The sequence below is a fragment of the Watersipora subatra genome, chromosome 7 (assembly GCF_963576615.1).
Source record: "Watersipora subatra chromosome 7, tzWatSuba1.1, whole genome shotgun sequence".
NCBI lineage: Eukaryota > Metazoa > Bryozoa > Gymnolaemata > Cheilostomatida > Watersiporidae > Watersipora > Watersipora subatra.
The window spans coordinates 44,538,646-44,559,932 of NC_088714.1; the positions used below are offsets into that span (position 1 = coordinate 44,538,646).

The following is a 21,287-nucleotide window of genomic DNA, read 5'->3' on the forward strand; positions in this document are numbered from 1 at the left end:
ATGTTTTATGCTTGTAAAGATAGAAACGGCAATCGCGAATGATGCGCAAGACATCACCTCACACGCTCTATTTTAAGCATCTTCCACGCTTCAGTCTTTCCTATTTTGCTTTAAGCAACTCAGAAGAGAACTTTCAAGTAATAATTATACAGTAATACATTGGCTATTGAGCTTAATGCATTTTGGGACTGTGCTTGAACACCTATTTTCTCGTATCTCAAAGCAATATTTGCTACGTTATATATCTAAATACAAATTAATCTGTTTCCGTAGTATGGGGAAAAGCGCCTACAAACAGGATATTACGATGGAAAAATAGTGTTTTTGATTGTTGTAATTCCCTACCAATGCTCACAAAGTAATAAATGTGTATTTAGTGGTTATGATCAGGAATAAAATGTAACATTACTATGAGCAGCACTGTATGGAGTTCTTACCTCCGAGACAAACGTAATGGCTAACAGCGATGTGAGAGAAACTTGACAACAATGCATTTACTTCAATAGACTTTTTGTGACACCGCGTAACATAAACTTTGAGTTTGCCATAAATGAATTTAGCTCATTAAACACTCTTGAAGTCAAGTTTAATTTTTTACTAAACTTAACTTTAATTTGCTCACCATCTTAATTTTTTATTATCTGTTTCTGGCTTGATGCTTTTGCATGGCTTCACTATAACTTTTAGCCGACTTTATCGAAACCTTTTTTAAACTGACGTGACGAGAAAGACCAATCGATGCTGTTCTCAAAAGCAGCCTCTCGAATACTTGGCCATTTGATGGCCATCGAGAACCGTCTTGCAGGCTCGTATCTCAAAAGTTTCTCATATCTCAAAGCAGTAACTTGCTCAAAATTTTGCTCATAACTCGATGTTCTCATACGTTGGGGTTCTGTACGCATTTGTATGTCTGTACTTTTAAACAATGCCCAACACTCGAGAGAGTGTGGAGAGACATTTACAATGCTATCTCCGATAGAATAACTTAATATGCGCGTAGCGTCAGGATAATCATGGAAAGAAGAAGTATTGCTGGATAAGATATCCCATCGTATAACGACATGTGCACTTTTCCAAATCTGTACCATCTACACAATGGAAACATTGATTGTAGACAAATAAAAGTGTGATTGAAAACAGCTCTAACTTGAACATTATTTATCCCCTCAGACCCTCAGGCACTTGTTATTGTTCTTGTAGCCGCCACCTCGACCAAGTAGTGGAAAGCCGATGGCGGTCGATTCTCAAAAAGCGTACGATGCTCTCAAGACAGTACAAAAGCTACAAGTTCAGCTGCTGTGAGTTCAATTTTTGCGTATATCAATAGTTACTGGAGTATCAAGTCACTTTATTTGTAAATTGTTTAGTTCTGACCCATTTCTTTGGCTGATCATAATGTGAAGGACCAATAGCAAGGAATTAAATAAAAATGTATACATTGATGCAAGAAACTGTGAAATACAAATAAATAAAGACGATTGTGGCATGATTCATAGCATCAGTTATTGGTTTATGCACATGTATGTGTATACATATATATGCAAGTATATGTATGTATACACATACATGTACATACATATACATACATGTATGTGTATACATACATGTACATATGCATGTTTATGTAGCTTGTACAAAATGTCATACTAGAATGTTTTGTATGCGTAATAGAATGACGAGGTTGTTGGCTAACCAAGGAATTTTCTGTTATTAAATATAAACTAATGAAGAATTTGAACTCAAATTGATTAGGTGCCAACCTAGAGGTTCATGGCTATTGATTGGTTGAATCTATTTTACTCTCTTTAAATTACTACAAGTTTATATGTTTTACTGTTGGCAATAAGATGGTGACAAATACAAAAAATAACCTTTTTATAGTTGAGGTTCTGACAATTTGCCAAATATCAACAAAGCTTTGGGTTCCCAAGTTTCTATAAAGTGTATATATTTGCTATCTTTTGTGTTGAGTTTCAACTTTCTTGTTTGGTTGTACAGGAATAGACTGCCAGACATGTTCTAGATAAAACTGTTATATACACAATATAACTGAAAACTTGTATAAAGCACATAATATTTAGTTATTATAGTTATAATTATTATTTTAATTGTATAAATTGTATTTATTGTAAATTATATAATTTATTCAAATAATTTATTTTAATACATAACAAATTGTATAAATTTTATTTATTGTAAATTATATAATAGAACTAAATAATTGTATTATATAATTATAATTGTTATTATAATTATAATATTTAGTTTTATAATATTTAGTTAATAACAAAGTTGGCAGATTTATCCATCAGCTGTAAGCATTGCTAAAAGGTTATATCTGACTTTCTAATTTTAGCTAGAAAGCCAGTTATGTAGCAGTTTGTTTACAAACAATTACAAAAATGCCTGATCTGTGAAAAAGTTCTTTAGCCTGTAAATCCTAACTTTTGAATCACTTGGATGCAGTAATCAGTTCATGTTGAACCGCATATTTTTATCACACTTGTGCAATTAGTAGTTGTCTGTCTGTGAAAAGCTCTTTAATGTAAATCATCCACATTTGTACCATCCATATGTACCTTATTTAGAGAAACAGAGCAGAGAGCGCAAAAGGCCGAGGAGAGTGAAGCTCGGAAGTCAGCTGAACTCGATGAAGCACTTCAGAGGCTGAGAGCTTTGGAGAGGCAGATGGAGGAGCAGCGGAGCCAGGGTCAAAGCCCAGCGAGCAAGACACCTAACCCTCCTGTGTTGCCTAAGTATGCAACTTGTTTACGTTGCTTGTAACCTTCTGCCATAGTTTATTATAATTCAATTTGAAATCTTTAGGTAGTAGTACTAAAGATATTCAAACACACATGTACAGTAGATGCTCCAATATCATAAACAGGCATGTACAGTAGATGCTCCTATATCATAAACAGGCATGTACAGTAGATGCTCCAATATCATAAACAAACATGTACAGTAGATGCTCCTATATCATAAACAGACATGTACAGTAGATGCTCCAATATCATAAACAGGCATGTACAGTAGATGCTCTTATATCGTAAACAGACATGTACAGTAGATGCTCCTATATCATAAACAGACATGTACAGTAGATGCTCCTATATCATAAACAGACATGTACAGTAGATGCTCCGATATCATAAACAGGCATGTACAGTAGATGCTCCAATATCATAAACAGGCATGTACAGTAGATGATCTTATATCGTAAACAGACATGTACCTTAGATGCTCCTATATCATAAACAGACATGTACAGTAGATGCTCCAATATCATAAACAGACAGTAGATACTCCTATATCACAAACAGAAATGTACAGTAGATGCTCCTATATCATAAACAGACATGTACAGTAGATGCTCCAATATTATAAACAGACAGTAGATACTCCTATATCACAAACAGACATGTACAGTAGATGCTCCTATATCATAAACAGACATGTACAGTAGATGCTCCAATATCATAAACAGACAGTAGATACTCCTATATCACAAACAGACATGTACAGTAGATGCTCCTATATCGTAAACAGACATGTACAGTAGATGCTCCTATATCATAAACAGACATGTACAGTAGATGCTCCAATATCATAAACAGACAGTAGATACTCCTATATCACAAACAGACATGTACAGTAGATGCTCCTATATCATAAACAGACATGTACAGTAGATGCTCCAATACCATAAACAGACAGTAGATACTCCTATATCACAAACAGACATGTACAGTAGATGCTCCTATATCGTAAACAGACATGTACAGTAGATGCTCCTATATCATAAACATTTTACGTAAATTCTACTTAATGGAACGAAGTTATTTGTAAAGTTTTTACTTCCCATTGGGCAAAAAATTCCATGTGATGTGGAGCGTCAAGTCGGTGCAAGTTCTCAAATTATATTTAAATAACAAAAGTAAACTTACCATAATCATGAACCATAAACCGAGTGAAAGTTATAAGAAGAGAAAACTTGTTGACATGAATCAACAATACTACATCTGCTGTACGATTATTAAATTAAAAAGATTAAGTTTATTTTTTAATTTTTGAAGGACTAAATGAGTGAGTTTGCGATGATCTTGGGATGGATTAGGCAACTTGCATGTATTTTACTGTTCATATAACATAAAATCCTTATAACGTAAATGTTTTCAGAATTGATTGTTTATGTCATAGTGGCGTCTACGGCTCAAATCTTTTCCATATTTCCAGTTTGTTCTAAAAAACGTAGGATACCTTTCTGAACTTCCACAGGAATTTGACAAGTTTTGAATCTCTAATTGAAAAAACTACATATATGAAACCTTTAGAGTAGTGAGTGATTCTAGTAACAGAATCAGAGTTCAACTCATTTGTAAAACTTCTGATGATTTTGCTTGAATTGGTTTTAAAATCAACTTGCCAATTTTGTTATGATTGAAAATCGTTTAAATCTATGCTGTTAAACTACATATGTAGTAGACACTTTTATGACTCTTTGAAGAATATTGCCATAGAATCATGTGCCATAAGAGTGCTAATTATAATGCGTAACTCTATGGTTCAACCACATCTCTCTTACTTTAGTCAGACCTCTGGGTAGTAGCTGATTTAAGTACTAGATGGAAGTGTTCTATACAGGCCAATACTTCAAATAGCATATGACAGCGAGTTTCACATCAAGAAAACAATTTTTGCATATATGTAACAAGAAAGCTTAGATCAATGATGGAGACTGATAGAGTGCCTAGGTAATGCTAGCATAGTATTCACTAATCCGGCTAAAAATCTTTCTTACAACTTACAATGAGGTCTTCTTAAATGATTTACCGCAGTTGAGTGTAATTTATACTCAGTTGGTCAGTCTTTGTCATGGTGAGATTAAGGAAGAAGTAAGGTATTCCTGCCGGTGATTTACGACTGATTTTTAAATTGCTCAAAACTTAACACAAAGAGCATCGGATGTCATTTCATTTTGACTCTAAATAAAAGCTTGAACAATTTCAGTTAATTTCATTTTAAACTCACGGGTTGGAGGTTTTATTCACTTGATGACACGCTTCTATTGTGTATCATAACCCATTTAATTTGTCTGTTTGTTAGAGTCTGGGGTTGGAGACTGGAGCAAATTTAGTTGTTCTAGTCTCCAGTTCGTCTCTAGAAACTTGATTTCTTTTTTTCAATATTTCTATCCCTTAAGTTAGTGACTTTATATACCTCCGTAAAATTGAAAAAAATCTTTGCGTACATTCACATTTTTCTCCCATGCTTTACAAAACTACGCAAATCAAATGGAGCGCACAAAACACCATTTTTAAAGAATGTGTTGCACTAAATCCACCTGTAGTAGAGTAACTTATTCGCTAAATGGTAATTCCTCTTGTCTTTGCAGGCTAGCACCAGTGAGGTAATTCAACTCGGTTATTATAGACTGTGTTTCTATCCACTTTAATTCGCTAGGGCTGTCTCACAAGCCCACCAACAATGTTTCTTAAAACCGCTTTTGTCATTCATTCTCTCTAGAGAGGATTATATTTTGATTCATGAGTTTACAGAGTAGAACTAGCTACATATTAGCATATATATGTTATAGAGTAGCCAAGTTTGCTCACACGTATATAAGTATGCGTGCTATGTTATATTTTTATCTCTTTTCAGTTGAGAAAGATAACTTTCTTCCCACAAAAACTTTAAGTTTTGTTTGTCAGAAGTTCAGACTTGGTGAAATGGCCCCAACTTATCCTCTACTAGCTGGATGAAATAGCCCTAGTGCTTACGCTGTTTATGAGGTTTTTTATTGTAGTCACTATTACAAATTTAGCAAGAACACCAGGTCCATACATTCTACACCTTGTCGACAGCACTCTTACTAATTACATCTGTAATAAATATGAGCCATAATAAGGCTGGTTTCATCGAGCGTTTCCCCATTTCTATACAATCCATCATAGACCTCTATATTGGCTTATAATAACTAACAAGCAGTTGAATAATAGACCAAGTTCTTCTGCAGAGCCTCACAAATAAGTGCTATGTGGGGCTAACGCTTGTTTTAATTTAATTAAATGATGCTCTCAAATAAAAACTGCCTACTTTGTTTCTTTTATGGGAATTGTCTGTTCCTTTTCTATTTTATAGTAATTCTGTTTTCCTTCATTCTCTTTCTTCGTTGACATCGTAGTTTGCCATTTGCTTTCTTTCCTACCTATCCTTTAGATTAGGCGTACTGATGATGAAGCACTCTGATATCACTCTTTATCTTTCTTCCACCCGAATATTTGATTAACCTATGCCACGGTTATATCATGTTTACTGTCCTATTCTGTGAAACCTGTCCAATTTTTAGTGAGGAGGCAAATGCGGGTGGGCTAGCAGGTGAGGAAAGTTCTACAACGAGTATCACTGACAAAACTGAGCCTAAGAGAAAGAGCAGCAAGTCTGGATCAAGGCCAACATCTAAGGGCAAGAAGAAGTAACCAGTTTTATATGCAGATTTTTGTGAGCAGACACAACTTTTAGATATATTTTATGGCAATGCTGTTGGATGATGTATATTTATTTACCCGTTTCACATGTTATCATTCTATCAATCATCCGTCCAAATTTTTCAGTGTTGATACACATATACATTAGCGTTTTTGACATGTACATCTTAAAATGAATAGAGTATATTTTTCCTGCTCATGCCTTCTTGGATTAAACATTATCTACTCGGTGCGATACATACAGTCGACAGATCAAATGAATAATTTATTCACAAGAATCAACAATGTAATATATTCTAAAACAAGTAAAAATATATTAAATAAATAGAGCGCATCATAAATTATCACTCAACAACCAGATTCAATAAAAGCACTCACACTACACTAGTCAAAACATCTAGTATGAGTATCACAAAATTTCACAATGAGCAGGTAACTTCTAATCCTCCAAAATTCTGAATAAATAAGCAAATAAAATGATCCAGCTTGTGAATACCAGAACATACTTGAAATTTTTATCTTAAAGCTATCTCTGTAGGTTAATCTACTGATGAAATTCCTTATAGACGTCAGCTTCACCTTTGAATGCTGTAAAAACTCACAGGAAACGACATGTTTAAATGGAACAGATATATTGCATAGAGAAAAATCCCTGATTTTTCATTTGCTAAGCAGCCTATAGAGCCAATAATGCGTGTAATGGTCCTCAGAAGCTTGTTTGACTCAGGCTAACATAGCGGGTAGGTTTACACCTTTTAACATAGCCCTAGGACTAAGGCATGTGGCGAGAGTCTCTTACGGGCCGGTGGGGTGATGGAGTATTATGAATAGATGAAGTTGACTCCGAGAGAACTCCCTGTAAACTTGAGACTCTATCCTGCAGGTCTGTCAGGATACCCATGCTATGTGTCTTCATTCCTTCCATTGCATCGAGGTGCCTCTGCATTTGATCATGCATCTTCCTCCTACATCAACAGCGTGTTTGCGTTAGTACTTGTAGAGCTGGGCTCATGTGGATGACATATATAGTATGCTATGCAATAGTGTAAAGTTGACTGTAAAATAGTGTGTGAATAGGTATGAGGTGATGATACTACATGTACAGTAACATAACAGTCTGTAAAGGTTGTTGTGTAGCAGAAGACTAGCTGTAAGACTGAGATGTAATATTAGCATAAGAAGTAATCTTGACAGTTAATGCAACTTTATAGAGATACTAGCGCAATGTCTGACGTTGCACTGGTGTTAAAAATCAGCTTATAAACAGTGACAGGTAATGTAGTTGCCTGTTCTTTGCCATTAGCCTGGCACATTGCCAATGGCTAATTTGAGTAAGCTAGTTAGTAAACCAATTAGTACACTCAGTAATAAGAGCTGTGAGAGCAAGCTTTAATGACGCGAAACGTAGCGCAGTATGCGTATTTTCACCCACATAGCGACATACATCGTCCAATGAATCCATCAATTTCGCGTGGCTTAATCGGTAAGATATTTGCCTGGCGAATAGAAAATTCCGAGACCAAATCCAGCATGAGACGAATACTTCATTCCTAAATTTTAATAGCTATAGATGGAAAAACCGAAACGCACACAAACTTTGAAATTTATATTTAGAAGATATATCACATATACGCCAAGTATGAATTACCTAAAAAGTGACCGGTGGTGTGCCATAATCGATACTTAGAGATATCAAACAGACGCAATTGTGAATTACAGATATTCTAATAAAAACGCATCAAATAAGACAAGGAAAAGATACTGGGCACTGATGTATGATGAAAGAGAGGACAACTCAACTAAAAATATGGCAATTATTCTCTCCTGATTTAACATGTAGAGCAGCTTAAACCTTTTGAGATTGTCATACACTGGAATGAATCCTTGAAATGCTACTTTTCCACTTATGTAAAATCAACAAATGTACATGAAAGATGGTTTAGTATTCACATGAACACCACTCAACACGCTTGCCCTAACGCACTCCTGACTACAATCAAACAAATCGTCTGTCTGTCCTAAGCATCCAAGTTCTTCTGGGAAACTTTTATAACGAAACTCACCGATTGGTTACATTCTGACAGACCTGTGAGAACACAACCTGCAGCGTTCTCACAGGTGTTATTATTTTCAGACAGATTACGAGAACAACAATAAAATGAATAGATTTCTGAAATATTGTCAATACAGCAAATGAGCGCTACTTTCCTGCCTATTTATAGATAGAAACTAAACAGCTCAGGAACTAACTCGAATGATTTTCTTATAAACTGACGCAATCTGACTAGGAATCTACGACTTCTATAAAAGACCAGTTTGTTCTTGGCTGAGCTGGATAATACTGTGGTTAAAAACTGCGAATAAAAACTGAGTTTATGCCAGATTATGCTTCGCCAACTTTATAGATTTCAAATTATTAGAATGTCGGCATAAAACAAGGTGTCTGAGTCTATTACCTTCTCATGTGTTTGTAAGACTGCTTATGTAAGGCTACCGCACTGCACGACTACACTGTACAACTATACTGCACAACTACACTACACAGCGACATTGCCCAAGGACACCACACAACGGCACCACCACACAGCACAACGCACACACTTCCAGTGACATCATGTCATACTCAGTCTCACCTAACCACTTCTTGTTCCGCATCTAGTTTTCGTCTAACATTGAGGGAAGATTTGCGAGGAGAAGGAGAGCGAGCTGGTCTTGCACTGTGCAGCTGCCTTGCCTGCACCTGGACATTTAAAAGTACGTCCAGTTATAGTAATTGAAGGATGCTGCTACTTCAAGAAAGATTCCAAGCACCTTTTCCACAGCAAAGTAATGATCTCATTAAAATATTTACATACAAGCATACGATTTCAAATCAGCTCATGAAGGTTTACTGAGCTGTGTACAAACTGATGAGAACTCAATCTGTTATGTTCGACTAAGTATTGCTCAAATGAATAGAACTGCCTACATCCGCCAGTTACTTGAAAGACTAAAAGAACTCCAGCCACTTGTGCCAGCCTCTTTGTATGACTCTTTTGATAAACTTAAAAATGTCGTTTTTTATGGCATGACAAGTAAAAACCTCATATAACGCACAAATGTTCTACTTACAAAAGTGTTTTTATTACCAAAAATTACGCTGTTGCCCACCATATTAACAAGTTCATTTTTATGTTAAAACTAGTTTACAAAGATGAATAAGCCAATAGACTAGATAACCAATATGACTGTATTCGGGGCACAAGGTGAGACGTGAATCAAGTTAGATTATTAAAGGCGTGGTATGGTCATCTCTCCTGATATTAGCTATGGCATCTCAGTGAGCAGTCGCTAGCTGACATCTCATTCATACCTTGCTAAGGTTTTCCTTCAAGGAAATCACCTCATTAGCAATGAATGCTTTTTGAGCTCTCAACTCATCCAACTCTGAAACAGCTTCTGCTCTTGATTTCTCTAGTTCCGCCATACCCAGTGTCACCTCCTATCCAATTAAAAAGAAAACAAAAAACTGACCGATAATTATTGCGAATTAAAAAGACTGGTGTATACAGAAGAAAATGCCTGTCCATTAAGTGTTTTGTTCAACAGGAAGCTATCCCATAGTGAATAAAGCAGATGACAACAAAGTATAGCTGAATGATGAATTCGCTGGTGACTATTTCCTGGTAGCCCTTGTATCCTCATGCTATGTGATACCAGCAGAGATACTTTAACTTATATTCTAAACCAGCTAACCATACCATATATGAACACCAGTGACTTTATGCTCGCTATCAAAGAATAACGATCTCTAAAGCAGGAAAAAAAGTACCTTCAGATAAGAAATACAACTGAACTACTGTTAGTACCAGCTAATGCCTTTGCGGCTAATTTCATATCAGATTACAAATAAGGTTATTGCTATATCGATCAAATTAAAAAAAACTTTGTATCAGAAGCCCCGAATCAAAGATTTCCTGAATATGAGGCTGCAATCATCCTGTACATATAGAATCTGAGAGACAATAAAGAGACATCTTACGAGGCACACCATATGAGCTTAGAAAAAGAACACAATTGCCAGAAGCAAGGGAAGAATCTTCACAAGTAACGCTCATATACTGTGCACACAAGAGTCACACCCACATACTGACTATAATATATATATTGACTATATATACCACCTGCTGTATATCTCGATTAAGAAGCCACACCCACATATGAAGTATAATTAGGTTCCACCCACCTGCTGTATATCTCGCTTGAGAAGCCACACCCATATATATACTACTATAATTAGGCTCCACCCACCTGCTGTAGATCTCATATGAGAAGCCACACCCACATATGGAGTATAATTAGGCTCCACCCACCTGTTGTATATCTTGCTTGAGAAGGTCAATAGTTTCTGTGAACTGCTCATCCTTGTTAACATTGGACTCTAGAGCCGAATTAATCCTTTTCAAAGTCTCAACTTGCTGTCGTGCTGCCTCCAGCTCGACATTTAGCCTATCAGCTCGCTGCGCATGCTGCTGGGCTATCCATTCAAGGTCCTCAATGTCTGTCTCCCTCTTCTCTCTCAGCGTCCGACACTCCTACAGATTAAAGCGACTTGTGTCATCCAGTGCAAAAAGTTTGGCTGGCTAACTAACTACATGTAAATAAAATATATACTAACCTCCGGGTTATTTATGGATTATATCAACAGTCTAACATTTCGAGTAGTATTTTATTCAATAAGGCTGGCCATTCGCTGAGCTGGTCAATCATAACAGCACCACTCATACCCACATCTTCGTAGACAACAAGGTGAGCACAAACATGATACATTCCTTTATACACACACTAGACAGTAGTGCTATTTGCTAGACTGGCAGTCTCATCAATGACTAACATGACTGTAAAGTCTGCATTTGAAATTTCAACTGTACTAAAGATCTCCCAAGTTCATTTGAGCAATCAGCCAATGAGAGGTGCTTCCTGTTGCAACGCAGCGCAAACACAATAGGAAACTGCACACAAAAAACTAGCACCTAAGGCTATATTAACTGGCCAGCCATAAACCGCAACATGATAAAGTGACATAACATCATCAGACAACTTCTGACCTTACTTGAGGATCTGTCCATGTAGCAGTAGTTACAGAGTTAATCGTAAGAATCTATTTGCAGTAGCAGCCCATGGCATGTGTATATTTCTAGAGACAACTCTATGAACAGAGAGCTAACCTTTTTAGCTTGAGCCAGTTCCCCGGCTAGTGAATCAATGTGAGACTCTGACTGTTTCTTTACTTTAGTCAGTGAGTCATTTCTCGTCTGAAGACGCTGAGCGAACTCTGTCAGTCTTTTCATCAGATCAGCATTTGTAGTTCTCTCCCCTTCCAACTCAGTCTCTAGAGAATGAGGTTACCAAGTCAGAACTATGACAAACTAATCTACATATAAGTAAGAAACGTCATACAAACATCTATGATGAAACCACAAGGTTGTTCAATATCATCAATAATAAGGAATAGCGTAAAACCTGTCTGTTGCAGCTTAGCCTTGAGTTCTGTCACATCACCATGCTCTTTTCTGCTTTTATTTATCTCTGACATGAGACGAGACAACTCCCTTGTCAGCTCGGCGACACGAGTTTGACAAACTTGCTGCTGATCCCTCATATGAGACAGCTCTCTTTCCGCCCGCTCTGTCATCTGCAATGGAAATCAAAATCATCAAATACGATACCAAGGATAAACAGAGCAAGAATGAAGCTAAAGCAAGACCATATGATACCCAATTAGAGCAGGAATAGAAGTATTAGTTACATAGAGTAAAACAATAGAGCACCATAAGTAAACACAGATTAGTAACCAGAGCCCTGAGAACATCCATAAAGTAATGCATGCAGTGAGAGGGTAAGCAGTCATCAACAAACCGATCACAGGTAAACGTAACGAGGAGAACCAATCACACAATTAGAACTGGCTGCTTTGAGCAATGACTGGTGACCTACATCAGTGAGCTGCTGACTTTCACGCTCGTATTGTGTAGTCAGTTCCTTGAGCGAACGTTGCCGTTCTGCTCTCTCTTCACTCAATCTGCAGGCATGCTGACGCAACTCGTCTGTTGCAATTTGCTGCTCATTCAGCTCTGCTTTTGCCTCTAGCAGTCTATAAAGTAGGACAGATGACACAGTTAATAATGAGGTCATCAAGTATGTCACATGACACAGTGACCAAACAGAAAGTTCGTATCATGATGCAAATAACATGAGATAACAACAGCTTTTGAAGAGCAAGACAAGCCTGAGACTACTCGTTCCTTGTATAACTTCAAATAAACTTAAAAGCATTGCTAAGAAGGTTGTCAGACCTCATCTTCAACCTGGCGTCCATAGAATGTATCTTGTCAAAAAAATCATAGGTAAGTTACACAAACTAAAGGAAATAGGACAGCCATCTGCATAGTTTCTGTATTTACATTTTTTATGTATGACAACACAATAACGACTATATTTTCAGCAAAAAACTAAGGCAGTTACCGAAAATACAAGGCAATAGTATTATAAATGTATAAATCTCAGTGTTTGTCTGTCTGTCACCCGTATGTCAGTGTCTAGTTATTGTGATAAAGTATCAGGAACGAAAACTCTGCTTTGCATGAGATTTGAACTTGGCACGTCCTGTTCTGGAGACAGGAGAGCTAACCCACTAAGCCCCACGGGCTACTTGTGATACATAAGAATAATTATATGCATACTTATTACATCAGTTAAAATATGCATACCGACATCAGATGATGCGTAACGTCTTAAGTTTAGTAATATAAGCAAGCTTAAGTTACTAACTTAAGTTACTCGAATTAGCCAACTTACTAATTTCACCATTGGCTAATTAGTCGAGTTAGCCAAAGGCAACTACATTATCTGCCACTGTTTATAAGCTGTTTTCATTGCCCGTGCAACGCCAGGCTTCAGTAGTAGTTTCTATCATAACAGCCACGCTTGTCTGTCCGTCTGTCAAAAATCCCACGAATGGAGGTCGGAAAAAAGATTGCATCATGCCATCTCGATTCAAACTCGCAATATTCAGCTTAGCAGCAGACGCACTACCACCTGCACGAATAGGCAGCTTCAGTGATACGGTTACATTTGAACTGTTAACCTATTCAAGTGCAACCATATCACTGAAGGTGACACATACCTTGTTAACCTGTTCAAGTGCAACCATATCACTGAAGGTAACATCTACCTAATATTAACCTGCTAACCTGCATCCTTACCCCTGAAGAGGATACCTACCCACTATTAACCTGCTGATACTCATATTTGAGCTGATGTAGTTGTTGTTCCATGTCACGACTTTTCTGTTCAGCATTCTCTACCTCCTACAGGTTAAAAATATTCCAGGCATAAGTATTACACAATATACATATTAGTATCTAAATAATATATAAAACATGATGCGAGTCCATGGAATCTTCTATTCCAAGCTAATACCAGGTAATTAACAGTATATTAAGTTGCCCCGAGACTCGACACTCACCGCACTCAGACTCCTTTTCTTACTATCCATTTCTTTAAGAACCTTCTTTAGTTTGGCTGCCAAGACTTTTTGCTCTACAAAAAGCAACTCCGCCCATAACAACATAGCGGTAACTCCGCCCATAACAACATACTGGTAACTCCACCTATAACAACATACAGGTAACTACGCCCATAAACACATAGCGGTAACTCCACCTATAACAACATACAGGTAACTCTGTCCATAACAAGACCGGTAACTCCACCCATAACAACATACCGACGACTCCGCCCATAACAAAATACCGATGACTCTGCCTATAACAACATACCGGTGACTCCGCCCATAACAACACACCGATGACTACGCTCATAACAACATACCGATGACTCCGCCCATAACAACATACCGGTGACTCCGCCCATAACAACACACCGATGACTCCACCCATAACAACATACCGGTGACTCCGCCCATAACAACAAAGCGGTAACTCCACCCATAACAACATACTGGTAACTCCACCTTTAACAACATACAGGTAACTCCGCCCATAAACACATAGCGGTAACTCCACCTATAACAACATACAGGTAACTCTGTCCATAACAAGACCAGTAACTCCACCCATAACAACATACCGACGACTCCGCCCATAACAACATACCGATGACTCTGCCTATAACAACATACCGGTGACTCCGCCCACAACAACACACCGATGACTACGCCCATAACAACATACCGATGACTCCGCCCATAACAACATACCGGTGACTCCGCCCATAACAACACACCGATGACTTCACCCATAACAACATACCGGTGACTCCGCCCATAACAACAAAGCGGTAACTCCGCCCATAACAACATACTGGTAACTCCACCTATAACAACATACAGGTAACTCCGCCCATAAACACATCGCGGTAACTCCACCTATAACAACATACAGGTAACTCTGTCCATAACAAGACCGGTAACTCCACCCATAACAACATACCGGCGACTCCGCCCATAACAACACACCGATGACTCCGCCCATAACAACATACCGATGACTCCGCCCATAACAACATACCGGTGACTCCGCCCATAACAACACACCGATGACTCCGCCCATAACAACATACCGGTGACTCCGCCCATAACAACATTACGGTCATTAGCGATTATTTCGAGCAAAGTAGCAACAAGTTTAAGTAAGCAAATGGGTTTGACTGGACAACATAATATCAGCAGTTTACTAGCATAATCAATATATACATAAGTAAATGGTTTTGAGTAGGTTAAGTAGAGAACTCGATACTGAGAGAACCATTCGAGTATGATCTAATTATAGCATCAAAACATGAGTGAGAATATTGTGACAGACCACTAGACTGGGCACTCTCATCAAGTAACAGCAATTCACCGATAATAGTTTGCTGATTTTGGGTTATTGCCATGACCACTGGTGGCTTCTGAAATTTCATAACACCAGTAACTTGGTATGTGTGTTTACAGGTAGAAAACATCATTTCAGTTGTTGAAATAACATCCTCCTAGCCTGGCTATTATAATGTATTTTAATGTACGTAGTTACACTGGTTGTCTTTTAGTAATGTTGGAATATGCTATACATGACTTAATTATCAATTTAGTCAATTCATGTTGTCTGTCTGTCGTTATTATTTAAGTACCAAATTTATTTACTAAGTTCAGCTAGGATGCTTTTGTTGACGCCTTTGAAGTCTTTCTAGTGCTTATGTTTAACATCAAGCAAAAAACTGTGTGTGTCTGTTTTACTGAATAATGCTGCTTGACAACTTATGGTGCTGATGGATGAAGAGTATGAACCCATTTGACTGTACAGAGACAATTGTACTTTGCCATTATTGTAACAGAATCATGCGTCAACAAATGCTTACTGGTTCAGTTTTTACTGTTTATAATATAACATGTAATTGTAATCATCAATTAGCTTTGAGGCACCAGCGAAGCATTAGAAAAAGGGATATTGACATGTGCGTTAATCAGGAGCCTTTGAGCTTCTTTTAAGATATTTTCCAATGAAGCGCTTTTTAAATTGAGATGTAAGAAATCAAAGAACAGTTTGTTTTGTTAGATGAAGAATACCTCTTTTTTAGTAGCATGATTATCTAAAAAAAGGACTCGGACTTAATATAGAAACCTTTGGGACGCTTAATAACTGCTAGGAACTAACGCATTGTTAACTTTTAATATCGTCATGAATATATTATATGACTATGTTTATAGTAGATATACACTACAGATGTTTTTGGAAGGTGAGAAGTGTTGACTCTTAAAACAAGCGCGACCGTATGAAACAAGTTTATACAGAGTAGATACTAAATCAACGCCTGTTTACCTTTGAGAGATTGCATGACAGTGTCGAGCTGAGACTCCGAGTTGGCCCTGTCAAACTTGATGTCATCCACCTCAGCCTGGAGTTGTCGCATCTTTCCCTGCAGTTGCTCAAATTCTGCACTCTTCTCCCTCACCTGCGCCGCCACCTGCTGCTGCGTGTTGGTCATCTCTGCCAATGTAGCCTACGCACCAGGTAAATTGGCATGTGACATGAGCCAGCGAAGTACTAATATAAATTGGATTAACAAATACTGTCAACAAGGTGAGAAGCGAGAAAAGAAGGAACAATTGAATCACTATCTAGCAAACATGGAAACATCTAGGAATAAGACACGGATAGACAGGAACATAAAATCTTATAAAAATGAAGACCTTGTTGCTTTCAAGTTTCTGAGTTTGCTGCTCCATGTCAGAAGTTTTCTGCCTTACAGCGCGATTGACTGAGTCCTTTTCATGTTGCAGTTTCTCAAGAACTGAGCTGGCAGCGTTTGTCTCAAACTAAAGATCGGAAAGAGAGGGGAAGCATAGCCAAGAAGAGCGGAAGTAAAGGTGGCACATGGGGTCTAGTGTAAATATAAAACGGAGAGCATAACATAAACACACAGATATATGTCATTCCGATTTGAAGGCTAAAATTTCCGGGTTTGTAAAATCTATTTTAGCAATAAAAGTGTTAAAAACAGCTAGTGAGCTTAATCCAGAGTAAACAGCTAGTAAGCTTAATCCAGAGTAAACAGCTAGTAAGCTTAATCCAGAGCAAACAGCTAGTAAGCTTAATCCAGAGTAAACAGCTAGTAAGCTTAATCCAGAGTAAACAGCTAGTAAGCTTAATCCAGAGTAAACAGCTAGTAAGCTTAATCCAGAGTAAACAGCTAGTAAGCTTAATCCAGAGTAAACAGCTAGTAAGCTTAATCCAGAGTAAACAGCTAGTAAGCTTAATCCAGAGTAAACAGCTAGTAAGCTTAATCCAGAGTAAACAGCTAGTAAGCTTAATCCAGAGTAAACAAACATTGTAATTGAATAGCCACATAGTTTCAGTGCTGAGCTTAAACCATAGCTGATCAGATGACTACAGGAATAAAAAGATGGCCTTCTTGATATAAAGCATGCAATCTTTGCATAAAACTACCAAAGACATGACAGAAGGCAATTGGTATTTTGAGCTCTATTTTGCATCAACAAAGCGTTCTAGAGAACATCTACCACAATGAATAAGGAAAGATCTATGAAAAGTACATCTATGACAGAAAGGAGAAACAATTACACGAATCACTCGGAGAGATTATGCCCACATAAAATGAGTATGAATATATCAAATACATATACAACCTCTACAAAGATTTGTGTGAAAATTAGATAATTACTGCTTGCTTTCATGACTCAGCAGTTTGAATCTGATACTTCACATCCATATAAAACACTAACAACAGCCCGCAGACAACTCATACATATCTTGAGATTACCATGCAAATCTATGCAATATTTACTAGTTAAAGCTGCTGAAGATGCTACATGCTACACATGTAAATCACATAACTCTGGGTACGGTGAAAACTAGCGATAACAAACCCAAATTTTAGACAACTCTCATATAAATGTAACATAAGACAGAAAATTATAATTTCCTAATTATAAAACGTTGTTATTGTTTAGATATCTCTGACCGGAAATTGACTGACCCATACATGATACCAGCCACGACCTTGTTGCTCTGAAATATTCCTTGCTTGTTTCAAAACCTTCAAATTGTCAGCATGTTAACAGACACACTGATTAACAGAGTGACAAGCTAACAATTATGCTATGGGCTCCATCTTCAGCATAAAAATAATAACAATTCAAAGAACAGTTCTAGTCTACCTCCAGCTTATCTAAAAGTTGTCTTCCCTCTGAGTGTTTGGCCCTCAGCTCTCCTAGTTCCCTCTCTACCACATTCGTCTCCGCCGTCAATGACTCTAGCAAACAACGCCTTTCCGATATCTCCCGAAGAAGTTCTGCCGACTCTCCTCGAGCAGCAGTCAGCGATTTCTTGAGCACTGACAGCTGATCCCTGCAGTAGTTCACTTTTCTTAAAATATTCCTAGCCAATATCAGGGCTAGTCATTAGATTAATAGCTCGGCTAGTCATTAGATTAATGTGGTAACTGGTGAACCACAAGCCCATGGCTAACTGATAGGTTACGATAATGAAGGTGAGCCAATAGCATAGCTAGCTAGTGGGTTGCCACGGTAACTGCTAGCCGTTATGTTACCATACCTTCATGAGGTTACCTCAACCAGAAAGTAATGGCCAGACTTCAACTCGAGTTTTCTGTTCAAATAACTTCAATAGGCTAAACACAAGTTAGATTTATTAGATTTTCAGACAATCAGCAATCACGAAACTTGCAACTTCTTTTGAAAGACAACATATGAATAGAAATTAAATGATTTCTAACACAGGAATGAACGTATTGTATTCTACACAATTTACTGTACATTACAGGCATGCATACTAGACAGTCGTCACAATGTACTGTAAATACCAAAGCTTAAAAATTGGGAGTCATCTTACTACAGGCAGCGAGAAACGGCGTGAGGTAATGGTCGAACTAGGCAAGGTAACAGAGTCTATATGTAGCTGCATACAACTTACTCTTTCTGCTCAACTGCAATTGTCAGCATTTGTAAAGTCTCCTTCTCATCGTCAATTTTGTCCTTGACCTTATCAAGGAGATCTTTTCGACCTTCAAGCCTCTCTTTCATTTCTCTTTCAATGGAGCTAAGAGAGCTCAATTCCGTGCGCCGATCCTACATGTAGCAGAGGCATAGAAGAGGTAGAGAAAACAATGTTGCCTGTAAAGTTCTGCCCACTTTAAAGGCCAAAGCGCTCAAAAGCAACATCGTGGTAGTTCTTTGGCAAACTTGAGAGTATTGACACAATGACAGATTCAAGGTAAATAACAGAAAATTAGTTTCTTGTTTACAGATTTTGATATTAGCGCCTGCAGCTGTGTTGACAAGGTACGGCTTTTAATGAAACCCAAAAAAGCACCGGAAAACAATTTGATTAACTCAAAAAGGAGTCACTTCAAGGTAGTTCAACATTGGATCGCTTGAAAAATTGAGTTCTTTAAAAGTACACTGAGATATACAAGAAAATGCAATAGACATTAATGCATAAATGAAAAGGACCATAGACATGGCTCAAATTTTCCGCTGCATATGTGCTTTGTAGTGGTTGCAGGTACTAGCATTTTGCAATGCCTCTCAGTTGAATACTAGAGCGCTCCAGCCATTGTCCAAAGAAAGAAGATTTCATAAAAGATGAGATGAGACAATGCCAATGCGTGTTGGACTATAAGCTAAGCAACACAGAGAGATAAGCGCACCAGTGCTATACAGAAGCTGCCTGAAAATACAACCTCTGTGTTACAAGTAAAGCTACCAACCATATTCATTAACTATGTTCTATGGACTAGAGTTGTAGTCAAACCTCTAGCCTCTGGACAACCTCTAACTGTCAAGCCAAAAGATTCGGCAAAAACATAGCGCTATACTAGAAGCATATTTCTACATACTACATTCTAAGTTTTTGAGACTTTCAAATTTCATGCTTTATAACGAAGCTGATAGAAATAGAAAATATGTTGTAAAACAAAATAGAAATATCAAAAAACGTACAAACTAAGTTAGTTTTCAAACTTCAGTTAGTTCAAGCGCGTGCAAGTTGTGCCATATATATGTATTACTACATCCATCATGCACCTATGCCTTGCCACACCTACAACTCCGTTCACATGTCTGTTAGCTACAATCACAATCTACTTTTATGGAGTTTTTTATTGTTTATAGGACGGTAAATAAATAAAGTTTAGATTTTTTTTACATAATTTTACACAAACAACTATTTTATTAATATATATGTAATTACTTGCAGAGTTTAAGACCATTTTAGTATTTTGACAGTGAAAAGAGATACACCGATTAGTGCACCATATGACTAACTAGTAGTGCACTGTATGACTAACTAGTAGTGCACTGTATGACTAACCAGTAGTACACTGTATGACTAACTAGTAGTGGACTGTATGACTAACTAGTAGTATACTGTAGGACTAACTAGTATTGGACTGTATGACTAACTAGTAGTGGACTGACTGGCTCAGTAGACAGCGATGAGAGGAAGCAGAAGCATAGCGTCACTCAACACTTTTGCACTCTTCAAGTCCTTTCAAACAAAGAACCCAGTTCACTCTAAATAAGTCTCACCTGATAACCTTCCAGAAAATTCTTACCATAAAAACCTAACTAGGACAGTACGAGCCTTTCCAGTCAAACGTGTTGTAAAGCCTGTGTTTTAAACACCCTGGTTATCCAAACTCATTGTTAAAAACTAATGCTAATTACCTTTAGCTGCTCAGTAGCAGCCTTAACTTCAGCTTCAATACCGGCAAGAGTTGTCTTCTGCCCTTCGGATTGACCTTGGAGCAAAGACAACTCTTGCCTGGCATTACCAAGGTTAGTATTGACGGAGCTCAGTTGCTGCTCCCTTTCCGACAGCTGAATAGACAGACTAAACGGGTCATACATCGATAAGGTAACCGTATCTTATCGAGGTGAAAGTTAGGTGCATAACTACATTCCATCTAGCTCATATATAGGTCATCTAGCTCATATATAGATCATCTAGTTCATATACAGGTCAAAGTAAAGTGTGTGAGTAATGAATGATTTTACATAGTCCATTTTTGATAGGGTGGCTAAAAAAGCAGAGATAATGACTTCTCGCCCAACTATTTGACTATAACTGTCTCATTAACTAAACTCGTTTCAACGGTCACTACATACTCCTAATACATATATTCACTTCAGGTTTACAGAATAGACAGTCACATTAACTGCCAAAAGAGGGTTGCTGATAAAGATAATTATATTTAACAGAGCTGTCACGTAGCTAA

At 37.5% G+C, this 21,287-nt stretch overlaps 2 protein-coding genes across 2 annotated transcripts in view; one reads left to right on the plus strand and one right to left on the minus strand.

The window, feature by feature from the left end:
* LOC137399792 (axonemal dynein light chain domain-containing protein 1-like) overlaps positions 1-6,601 on the plus strand; it is a 53,830-nt gene extending 47,229 nt beyond the window's left edge. The window contains exons 24-27 of the mRNA XM_068086017.1: positions 1,201-1,298; positions 2,589-2,756; positions 5,396-5,410; positions 6,350-6,601. Coding sequence (XP_067942118.1) covers positions 1,201-1,298; positions 2,589-2,756; positions 5,396-5,410; positions 6,350-6,479 — 411 coding nt within the window. The 3' untranslated portion in view covers positions 6,480-6,601. The remainder of the gene's footprint in view (positions 1-1,200; positions 1,299-2,588; positions 2,757-5,395; positions 5,411-6,349) is intronic.
* A 139-nt stretch (positions 6,602-6,740) lies between these two features.
* The window catches only part of LOC137399457 (centriolin-like), a 63,469-nt gene continuing 48,922 nt past the window's right edge, over positions 6,741-21,287 (minus strand). The window contains exons 29-41 of the mRNA XM_068085582.1: positions 18,983-19,137; positions 18,208-18,397; positions 16,720-16,845; positions 16,349-16,529; positions 13,996-14,069; positions 13,752-13,837; positions 12,465-12,621; positions 11,991-12,162; positions 11,696-11,859; positions 10,841-11,062; positions 9,841-9,969; positions 9,122-9,228; positions 6,741-7,453 (exon numbers count right to left, since the gene is read on the minus strand). Of these exons, the coding sequence (XP_067941683.1) occupies positions 7,261-7,453; positions 9,122-9,228; positions 9,841-9,969; positions 10,841-11,062; positions 11,696-11,859; positions 11,991-12,162; positions 12,465-12,621; positions 13,752-13,837; positions 13,996-14,069; positions 16,349-16,529; positions 16,720-16,845; positions 18,208-18,397; positions 18,983-19,137 (1,956 nt within the window). The 3' untranslated portion in view covers positions 6,741-7,260. The remainder of the gene's footprint in view (positions 7,454-9,121; positions 9,229-9,840; positions 9,970-10,840; positions 11,063-11,695; positions 11,860-11,990; positions 12,163-12,464; positions 12,622-13,751; positions 13,838-13,995; positions 14,070-16,348; positions 16,530-16,719; positions 16,846-18,207; positions 18,398-18,982; positions 19,138-21,287) is intronic.